Raw genomic sequence first — 11,427 nt, forward strand, 5'->3', positions numbered from 1 at the left:
TTGTTACAAAGTTGGTTTTTGTAGTGATTCAGCACACAAAACCTTCCTGCATCAGGAATGATTTATTTTGTGGCTAAAAAAATTTCCAGCTCCCAAACATGTGTATACCAAGTTTTCCAAACAGCTGTAGGCTGTGCTGCCAGAAAAGCTGTAGATTTTATGAATTGATGTGATATTCATTGTTCCACATTGTTCTGTGTTTATTCTTTCCTGAAAAGCGTTCTTTTATAGCTAAGGCAATAGGGGATATTTTTGAACCCAACTGATGCCAAAGGATTTTGACTAAACTACTTAAAAGTTTAAGAATAACATCTAGGGCACGTGTAATTACTTTGCTTGTCTGATACAGTAATATAAAGAGATAAATTTCCTGTAATGCACTATTTTGCCTTTATGTAATCATTTTAGGCTGTTAGTTCTGAGCTTCAAGATGCAATACGTGAAAAGGAAGAAATGAAAACAAGAGTGCATAATTATATAACTGAAGTTTCCAGATTTGAGAGTCTGATAGCTTCAAAGGTAAATCTTTTTCTGTAGGCACCCATTGCTGTTTTTGGTAACGTCATTAGGTTTAGAATATAACACGGTTTTGTTAGGATATTGTAAACAAATCAAGAAATGTGGAATTTTGTGTCCTGTTCTCTCCTTACCTACTACCCCTCCTTTTTCTTCTTCTTTTTCTTTTTTTTTCCCCCTGCTTTATCTGCAATACTTTTTTAGTAGTGAATTCGTATAGAACTTTGATTGAATTCTGGTGCACAGAATTTCACTGATGTTTCAGTTCTCCATGACACCGGTGAATGAGAAACAAATATTTGAATGTTGTTTTACTTCTTGAGTTTTGTGAGTTTTAGCAAGTCAACAAGTAAAATATCTATTACTCTTTTATGATTATAGACAACAAGCAAGCATGAATTATAGTTTTTAATATTTGAAAAAAAATAATTAAAAGAGAAATTGTAGGTGTAGTTCTTCTGTAAGACATTGTAAAAATAGCATATTGGAATGTTTTCTCCATGGTCAATAAGATTTCAATCTTTTTGCTGTCCTGACAAAACAGTGCTCTTGCTAAATGTATCTTATTCTCATACTTCGATTCAAAAGTGTGAAGTGTGTGTACTAAATCTTGTAAGTACTTAAAATAAGTGGACTACTTTTCTTGATTCTATATGAATCAATACTGAATAAGTAGTCAAGACAACATGAACTGGCAAATTTATGTGAAATTGGCTGTAAAAGAATGAGTTTTGATGTGACTTCAATTTGCATGGGTTAGATGAATGTCTGTAAATTTGAATACAATTTATAAGTATAAACTGAAGCACAGAGAAGAACTAATGGTCAGTAGCTTTGAACCTTCAATTTAAAACTCTTGTAGCTTAGTTGATAAGAGTGTTTATAACTATACGTCATTATGTCCAAAGCTACAAATGTGGTGAATGGGAGTCCAATCATTCAAGTCAGGTACCAAGAAACTGTAGAATTTAATTTGCCAGTTATGAAAGGTTAATTTCAGGGATTTGTCACAACATGTGAATGTTGTCTGCAGAGACAAGAATTTGCTTTTCTGCATAGTGTTCAGTTGCTTGATTGTGAGTTTCTGCATCCGAATGCCCCTATTTTTGTCTGTACCTTCCAAGTTGTGCCAGAAATACAGAAGAATTTCACAAACAATAGTTTTCCTCACTAGATAAATCTGATTCCTACTAGCAGTATGCTCATCCCGCTGCGCACTGAATGAACAGGAGAAAAAAGGAATGGGGCTAAATAAAGAAGAAAGGTTAAGCATTGTCTTATAATGTACATTTGCAGGTGGGCAAAATTAAAATTTTTGGGCAGCAGTTATTCTGTCATTGCATATCTTATAAGCACTAAAGTTTGCAATTTTGTAATTTCATTATAGACTGCTTATGCCAGGTGGGCCTTTCAAGTGTTGCTGTAATATACACATTAACAAGAGTATGATAGGAAAAATGGCCAAAAATGGTCTTCTGATGGAATTTCATGAAAAAAATACTGTGATGAGTACATCTCTGTAATGTGACCCTCGACAACACAACTTGAACAAGAAGTTCAAAGGAACCTCTAATGTGGGAGCCTTAAAACTTACTAGTAGCAGCTAGATGTCAATACTTCTGTTTAATAAAACTCAGTGCCATCAGCATTTGTTTGTGATTTGGTCTTGTAAAAGGAATGATGCCCTTTACTAATTGCTAAGATAAGAGGAGTAAGATGATGGAGAATGTTTCTACTTTCTGATGAAAAATATATGGGGAATATTTCATAGGCGTGAAAAAAGGCCAAGCTCTCTGAAGGTATGTTGATGATTGCAGAGTGTTTTACTGCTTTGCCTAGGAAAAAGAAAACCAAGAATTGTTAGAGAAGTTCCGAATGCTTCATACACAAGCTGAGGACTGGGAAATCAAGGCTCATCAAGCTGAAGGGGAAAGCAGCTCAATACGGCTTGAACTCCTTTCTGTAGATACGGATCGGAGACATCTTCGAGAGAGAGTAGAACTTCTGGAAAAAGAGATTCAAGAGGTAATAACCTACACAGTGTAATTCTGTCAAGAAAGTGAGGTGTCAACACACTTCTTCTATTCTTGCACATAAATTAATTCCTATGTATGACTGCTTCAGTTATGGATGGTGAGTTTTTGAAACAGCAACTGATTCTGGTTAGATAGACTTTTTCCTTCTCTAATCTCTATTCCCTAGCTTCCCAAAATTAGAATCTCAGCATGTATTTTAAGATCTCTTCTGTAGGGAGATCATTGTTATAGTCTCTGTAATAAACTTTTACTTAGTTGCTTCAAAATATTTCCATCTATCTTTGTGAGCATTGTGTGAGCTTAGATCTTGATTTTATCTGAAGCTTTGAATGAAGTATTTGAAGCATTGGTGGCTAGGTTAAATGCACAAATCTGATAACATTTAATAAGTAGTAGTCCAAATTCCAGAATCAGGCTTACAAAGTGCAGTAACCTAATGCAATGGTTCTAAAATAATGAGGTTTATTTTCTAGAAACAGTAATTTCATGGAGGTCAAGGAAGTTTTGGAACATATAAATAGTTCTGGACTGACCATATTTTGTTTCGTGCTTTTAATTACCAAAGCAGATAAGAGACAAAATAATGTGAGATGACTAAATAAATTAATTGTATTTTGAAGTTTGAAACTTTTAATTCTGTTCTGAATTCCAGCTTCCTTCTACTCCTGTCTGTACATGTATATGTACGTGTATAATTCTTTGAGATGGTGGTGTAAAAATGCAGAGACTATTTATCAGTTGTTCTTAGCTGTGATTTAGAAAGAGAAAAGAAAAATAATGTAATCTAAAATTAATTTTTTAGGAAAAGTTAATTTTTGAAGGCTAAAGGAAATATTAAAATAAAAATCTGTTAACCGGGAGATGACTACTAATGTTCCTGAAAAGGTATCCATATTTGTTTTTGTTTAGCATATGATTGCACATCAAGCTTATGAATCTCAGATCTCCTCCATTACAAAAAATATGTCTAAATTGGAAGAGGACATTAAACGTGAACATCAGGATAAGTCCTCTGTGTTGGCTGACCTGACTTCTGTGAGAGAACTTTGTGTTAAACTTGAAGCTAGCAAAGACCTTTTATCTCGACAGCTTGCGTCTAAAAGCATGGATTATGAAAGGGTAAGCAGCAAAAGCAAATTTAATTTTTATAATAAATCATATTTTGCTTTTGATGTTTTTTGTTTTTAATGGTTTTTGAAGAAAAAGAATACATTGCTTCAGAGAGTAAAATTTGTCAATTTACATCATTTGTTTTTCTGGTTATTGCACCAATCAGTGTTTTTACTTAGTGATTTATTAAGCTTTCTCCTAGTGGATTATTCAAGACCTTGAGAACTGTGGTTTTCATCCCCACAGAATTTCTTTATATTGGTAAAATTAATGACAAAACCAAACAATTCTACAATTTCAGCAAAAATTGGGAAACTAATTGAGCCATCCTAGTCAAATAAAATCAAGTATAGTATGTACTGTTTTTATACCTGTGCAAATGCGTGCACTATCCAAGTGCCTACACACTCAATAATCCAGTTCCCAGTAAAACTTTTTGACAGATATTTGAATATTTCTTAATTAAGTATAGTTTAAAATATTTCTCTGCCTCAGTGTGTTTTTTGAGCTCAGTTTCCTTTTCACTTTTATGAAACTTCCAATCATGTTGTTTTTTACAGCTCTTCAGGAAAGAGAGCTGTTTGTGTTTGTAAAACAGTGTATTAATTATGAATAAAATTTGTGCCCTAGGTTCTAAGTGAATTAGAAGATGTTAAATCAGAAGCAGAGTTGCTGAAAAAGCAGTTATCCAGTGAGAGACTTACAATTCAGAATCTTGAAACATTGCTGGCTACCAGTAGAAATAAAGAATTTCAGAACCATTTAACGTCTCATGAAAAAGACTCAGAAATTCAGTTACTGAAAGACAAGCTAACACTTGCTGAGGGGAAACTGTAAGTTTTAAGTTATATGTGTTATGTGGGCTACAAAGAGACTTTTTTTCCTTTATTCTGGCACTTACAGTCAAATTCTTGATGTTCAGTGTGGCTGAGTAGATTTTTGCAGATAGACCTTTTGGCCAATTGTGGCATTGTTTAGTGAAAAATTTCTCTTTCATATCACTTAAATTAATAAATCTGGTGGAATTCAGTTTAGCACTAGCAGTGAATTCAAATGAGAATTCTAAAACAAACCTTCTCTAACAGGAAGGTACACCTTGCTAAGTTTGTTTTCACAGTCTTGAGAATAAGCAGAAATTTCTCTCGCCACTCACAGTGTTTATTCCAAAATGTTTGCTGTACTTTCTCTGCTAGTCATCATTCTTTCTCACATCAGACTCTTTTTTTCATGTCAAAATGAGGTAAGTTACACATTTCTTAAATTCATTTGTCTGATATAACTCTCCCATCTTTTCAGTGCAATCACTAAAATCCTTTCCTCCGAGATCAAGGGAAGTGGTCCTTCCCCTCTTCACAGCACTGGTGAGGCCCCACCTGGGGCTTTGTGTCCAGTTCTGGGCTCCTCAGTACAAGAGTGACATGGACTTAATGGATTGAGTCCAATGAAGGGCCACGAAGATGTTTAAGGGACTGGAGCATCTCTCCTATGAGGAAGAGGCTGGGAGAGCTCAGGCTGCTTATCTTGGAGACAGAAGGCTCTGGACAGGATCTATCAATGTATGTAAATAACTGAACAGGAGGGAAGACAGAGCCAGTGTCTGTTCTGTGGTGCCCAGTGACAGGGATGATGGGCAATGAGCACCAGTGGGAACACGAGATTCCTTCTAAGCGAGCACTTCTTGACTCTGCCAGTATGGTGATTTTGTGATTTTTGTTGTCAGTATTCCATATCATAACATCATGTAGAGTGCTGGGAGTTAAAGAGTTAATGCTCCAGTTCCACGGATTGAGTACTGATGCTGATTGCATAGAGAGCTTGGGGAGTCTCCCTCTTTGGAGACAGTCAAAAGCCAAAAGAACTGAAACCAATACCTACAGTGAATGTGGACAGCACTTTCATTATAACTCTTCATGTAAAATTTCAGTAAACTAAGTTTTGAAGTTTTCATTTTAGGTCTCATCATAACATGGTAACACCATTTATTCTTGTGGGGATCATTAGCCAGTGATTGTAGTGGTAACTTTGCACTGAATAGCAAGATGCTGAAATAGCAGCTGAGTGTAGATGAAGATGAAGCCTGAAGTCAAACTGAAGTTCAGAAAAGAATAAAAGAACATTGCAGTAGGTTGAGAAGGGAAACAAGCAGAAAGTAAAAGGACAGATAATGCTTCCCTATTACAAGAAGTAGAATATAACATACCTGAACTGTTAAAAGCTATTGTGTGATGACACAAATGTCAAGAAAATCACTTTGGATTGATGTGTGTAAAGGCTTACTACTGACAATTGATGCCATACATCAAATAATGATGATCTCAGTAAAGGTATAGAGGGTATGGTATCGATCACTTCTGTGCATCTCATTGCTTCATGTTTTAGATTTGCTGAATTTTGTTTACTTGAGGAAAAAAAGAATTTTAATCACGTACAAAGATATAAACTAATGGAATGTCCTGACTGTGAAATAAAACATGGAAATTACAAAACAAGAAAAGAATGAGGTTTTCATTTAACATAAATTCAGCTTCTTGCATGCCAAAAATACAAAACTTTGTTTCAATCACTTCATAATATTTCTTTCAAAAGATTTCTTCTGAATGCATTTTAAGGTTCCTTTCTTCTTTATTGCAAATGTCAATACTGTGTTTATATTGGAGGTTCCTTGTCTTGCCAGGCTTGTGTTCAGGTATAAGAACTAGTTGCATATGCTTCCATTTTCTACTATTCAGTTTTTGTAGTACTTGGAGTCTGAAGGACAGAAGCTTTAAATGCTCACAACTGTGATTGAAGTATGTGAGGGTTACAGTTGTCTCTTGTGAAAAATGCAGTGAACTTGTCAGCTAGAACTGAAACTTTGCAGAAGTTGTGCATTGATGTTTTTGAACATTATTTACATTTTTGACACTATTGTGCCTGTGCTTCCACTCTGTTTATAAAATAGTACTGACACAGCCTCTAACTTCAGAAGGATTCTCAAAAGTATAGCTTTGAAGCTCTTCACTGCCATAAATTTTGAACTCTGTGAAGAGTGAATAGTTGCATTACTCAAAATGCTTCTTTCATAATGGGGTAAATGAGGCACTGAGACTGCAGTCATCAGGTACTAAATAAACAGCATATTCAGTATCTAAACTACTTGATGCTAGCTGGAGATACTGACTGTGGAAAGGCCAGATGCCACGTGAAAAATATTGAATCACCATGTAATTTTATTATAGGATGATTGCTGTGCATAGGGGTTCCAAAATTCTGTTATTTTTAATCTTCCTTAATTTTTGAGTGACTTAACTCATCATCTCTACTTTTGTTTCAAAGTTATTTACATGTACTAACCTCAGAATTCGCAAAACTGCTTTCTTTCTTTATCTTACAATAATGATTTTGGGCTCTGAGTTCTTACTTCATCCTGGAAATACATGCCAATTTCAGAAGGACTTTGAATAATATATCATCAGAAGCCTTCTGCAACTATTTGCAATATGCTAGATCAGAATTACTATAGGAATTTTATTGGTGAATATGGAAGACAAGGAAAAATGTTCTGCGTTTCTGGGGGCTCCCATCTCTTGAGCATTTTGCATCTGCCTGGAGTCAGAGACCAATGGGTGCCCAGACATGAAGTCTGATACTGAGCTAGGAAAGGAACTTGTTTTCTCAGGATTGCAGTTCAGTGCTTACACAGTGAGCTACAACATCTTTCCCTTTCCACAACTGACTTCTCAGCACTCAGCTTTGTACTGGCTTTGAAGACATGGAATAATATACCTGTTTAGACAACTCCTTTTACACTCAAGGAGTGACTTTTTTTTTTTTTTCTGTTCTGTAATGCAATTTGGAGTGTTTTGCAGTCAACTGTTGAATTGTCCAGATCAGTGATTTGCTGAGAAACATTTTTAATTATGTCACTTAAGATTTTCAGGGCTCTTTTTCTTTTTGATCCTTGAGGTTGAAACAATTGACCCCAAAATCAGGAGTGTACTTGGCAAACCTGCAGATTTTGCTGGTTTGAGCTTGTATTAATACCAGTTTTATTTAGATGTTATTCAGTTATGTTCCCTTCTAGACTGATACTTTTTACTGCAGTTATATCAGTTATGTTTGTACATTTTATGAATGGCTACTATTTTTTTCTTCTTTTTCACTGTATGCATAAAAATGATTTAATATTGCAGCAGAAGACAATCAGTAGAATAGTAATGTAATTAATTTGTCTGCTTTTATAGAACATCACTGCTTACCTTTGCCTGAAAAAGAATATAGTGTGTTGTAGTAAAGATGTAATGAGAGACTTAGTAGCTTCTCACATCTTTCTCACCTTAGATTCTTCTACAAGCATGCCACGGAATTGGCTTGGCTCTCCTTCTAATCTGTCTCTGTGATTTGGTCTGTATGAAACAGCATGTTGAGTTTCTGGTTTTCTTTTGTTGACTTGCTCTAATTCCTCTGAGCTCCTATCTATTGGCGTTCAAAGAAAACGTTGTTGCTTCTGATGGTTTTTTTTTAGAAGCAGTCATAATAGAGAGGTTTCCACACTTCGAAGTAAAGTTGCGCAGCTGCAGACTGACTATGATGTTTTAAAAAGACAGCTAACGACTGAGAGATTTGAACGGTAAGAGGATGTTTTCTTCATATTGAGGTGGTTCTCTTATTTTTAAAACTGTTGCTTTTTTTTTTTTAACATGGAAACGTAATTGATATGGAAAATTGTGTTCTTGTTGTTATGCAAAATCTAATTTTCTTATGACCTGATGTAAAACTAATAACTTGAAAACTGTTTAATTAAAAAAAAAGTGATTTCTGATTTCCTTCCTACATTTTGTGAATTTACTATTGCCTTAAAAAATATATCCATTATCATAAATGTGAGAGGAAAACTGAAAGACACTACAAGAAAACAAGACTCTTGCAAACTGTTGTGATAATCGCCAAAGTAAAATATAAAACATTTTTTTTGTTCTGACACCCTGCAGTAGTGAAGTATTTTGTAACTGAAATTGCTGTCTGTTGGTAGAGAGCGTGCAATTCAGGAAATGCGTCGACATGGTCTCTCTACGTCGTCATTACGTGCTTCACCTCCTCTCAGTTCTACATTGAGATCTCCCTCACGTTCTCCAGATCGTGCAGTTGTAGGGACAGCTGATCAAGGAGCAACTGAAAAGTAAGTGATTTGATTTAGTCACTTTGTTTCCATCTAAGTTAAATGGTTTCTAGATAATACTTTTTTAATTATATGAAGTTCTTCAACACTTTAGGTGGTGCTTAATTCTTCTTTTGCTGTCTTCTACTATGAAATTTTGATTGGAAACAGTAGATGCGCAGTGCTCTCCGAAGACCATATAATGGATTCCCATTCCTGTTTTTGTTAATGGTCTTGCATCAGCTGACAGCTCCCAAATACATATTGCCTGCTTACTACTGTTATTAATTATGTCCAGGTATATATGGTCAATTTATTACTGTTAATTTTTATCTGCAAATGACAAACGGTTCATATTATAAGAAATAAAATTCAAGAGACACTATGTAGGAAAAAGTCCAACAAGAATGAATTCGATCTCAACATGTTAGATAAAATAGTATCTAAAAGTACATAAAAATTATTACTGTATTTTGCATTGTTAGTGCTTAAAAGCTATAAATATCTAAGAACGTGATCATCAGAGTAAAAAAAAAAAAGAGGTCTTAATCAGTTTGTTCATTTTCACTGTCATTTTTATTCTTCTAGAGAGTATTGTTTTAGATGATGTCTGTTACATGTTACAGGCATCACCAACTTCACGTCCTGTCTTTCCCATACTGTGTAACACATTGCAGTGAAGAATGGAAAGACAGGGAGAGAGAGCAGTGATTATTTTGGTAAATAGCGTATCAGGCAATAAGCTTATGAATGTAACTGTCTGTCTGCTAGCTCTGGGAAGCAGAATTCCAAACTGACAAGAGTTTAAGCTATTTATGTTGGTAAATACATATGTCCTGTTCTTAGGCTTGCTTTTGTTAATAAAACGTAAGTTTCCTGAGAACTGAGGTCAGTGTGGCCTGATCCACATTGCCAGCAATTTTTCTTCCACAAGGTTTTGACAGTGAAACTAAGAAACAAAAATAAAATATTAATGAGGACAACACAGGAGTTGTCTTTTTTTTTTTTCTTTCGCTTCACTGGTGAGTCATTAAGCAAACCTTGTTGCATATTAAATCAACATTTTGCCTAGTAGTCTGTGGATCATTTCTGTATTGTTCTTAAGATAATGATAAGTAATATATTTCTTAGAATGAACGTAATTAGTGGAGTATTGTCCTTATTCTTTCTTGCTTTATAGTTGAATGCAATGTAGGCTGGTTGATGTACTTGAAGAATACCATGTAGTGAAATATTTTATCCTTCTACTTTTCCTACTTAGTTTTTATGTCATTATCAGATCCTATCAGCAAATATTTCAATTTCACAAAGTATGTGTTTTGAAAGAAAGTATTTTTTAATTCATATGCAAACTAAATTACTGTCTTACCTTATAAATGTATTGTGGATAAGTACATTAGAATAATCTCTGCACATCTATCATCATCTTTCAGTCTATCTACTTATTTCTTCCTGGGAACTTAACACAGTAAAGCATACACTGTAATTGCATTGTTCTGTAACTGTATTTCTGTGATCTGATTTAATCCTCTCAAGAATATTTCTTCCTCCTCAGCTCACGTTTACTTTGTTAAGCACTTGAGCAATAAGTCAGTGAAGTGAATAGAGAGTTTTAGGTAGTATGCTAATGGTTGATATTTAGGAATAACAGAAGAGATCACAAAGTTGCTAATTATTACTACTGCTTTATCTTAATTTTCATTAATTTTCATTAGAATGTAGTAGCATTATTTTGAAATTTCTTTTCTCTCCCCTAGAAACGTGAGCTTCAAGGAGTAACGAGTACTTGAGCAATCAAACATAATATTTCTGTGTTATAAGGACTTATTATTGAAAATTATGAAGGATGACTTTGTATTCTACCTCTGTTTTCTTCAAATCAGTGATTACTTTTGTGAAATCTCTGAATACATGTGAAGCAACCAACTCTGCAAAATTCTGCCCTCCCAACTGTCTGGGATTTTTTTGTGGGTTGTTTTGATGGGGTTGGTATCAAGTCTGGCTAGGTTTTGTGACTTCTGCATACATAATATAATTATATGAAAGAAACAAGTATATGATATGATTATCTCCTGTTTTCTATTATTATTTTATTTCTAGTTGCTTTTGTTACGTGGTTACAGAACTTTGTCTATTTTATTGTGAGCTAACAGGAGAATAACATACATGTTTGCCTTAAAAGTGCTGAGCCAGTGTATGTTTCATACTGATGATGATAACCTATGTGTTTGGGTTTTTAACAAGTGTTTTTTCAATACTTCAAATATTGTGAAGAATGTCTATGTATTTTATGAATGTATTTTGCTTACTGAATGTTTTTCTTAATAAAGAATATCAATTGTTCTTTATTGTTTTTGTCATGTAACTACTCATCTCCTTTTGCCTAGTGTTTATGTACAATTTAAATACTATCCCAATATTAAATAAAAAGTGAAAACTGGTATTTTAAAAGGTGTATTGAAGTAAATATTATAAAACTAATTAAAAAGCATGGTCAGATTTCCAAATCATATCGGGAGAATAAAAAAGTTTTTTTAAAGAGCATAAATCAGGAATCCTTCACACAACTCAAGTTGTTAGAAAGGTGACACAGATCTTTATATTATGACTCATTAGATAAAAGTGTAG

At 34.2% G+C, this 11,427-nt stretch overlaps 1 protein-coding gene across 5 annotated transcripts in view; it reads left to right on the forward strand.

Annotated features, from left to right (window-relative positions):
* Positions 1–11,189, forward strand: part of CEP135 (centrosomal protein 135) — a 32,205-nt gene extending 21,016 nt beyond the window's left edge. For 4 of the 5 annotated variants that reach the window (XM_042812688.1, XM_042812693.1, XM_042812690.1 and 1 more), the window contains 7 exons: positions 409–519; positions 2,356–2,541; positions 3,462–3,671; positions 4,293–4,495; positions 8,167–8,271; positions 8,674–8,820; positions 10,557–11,189. In XM_042812688.1, coding sequence (XP_042668622.1) covers positions 409–519; positions 2,356–2,541; positions 3,462–3,671; positions 4,293–4,495; positions 8,167–8,271; positions 8,674–8,820; positions 10,557–10,578 — 984 coding nt within the window. In that variant the 3' untranslated portion in view covers positions 10,579–11,189. Of the gene's footprint in view, positions 1–408; positions 520–2,355; positions 2,542–3,461; positions 3,672–4,292; positions 4,496–4,958; positions 8,272–8,673; positions 8,821–10,556 lie in introns of those variants that run through there. The other variant, XM_042812691.1, reaches the window with a different exon arrangement.
* The last annotated feature ends 238 nt before the right edge of the window (positions 11,190–11,427 follow it).

Source organism: Centrocercus urophasianus, unplaced genomic scaffold (genome assembly GCF_019232065.1).
Source record: "Centrocercus urophasianus isolate 14NV4802_14NV808 unplaced genomic scaffold, USGS_Curo_1.0 seq_13, whole genome shotgun sequence".
Taxonomy (NCBI): domain Eukaryota; kingdom Metazoa; phylum Chordata; class Aves; order Galliformes; family Phasianidae; genus Centrocercus; species Centrocercus urophasianus.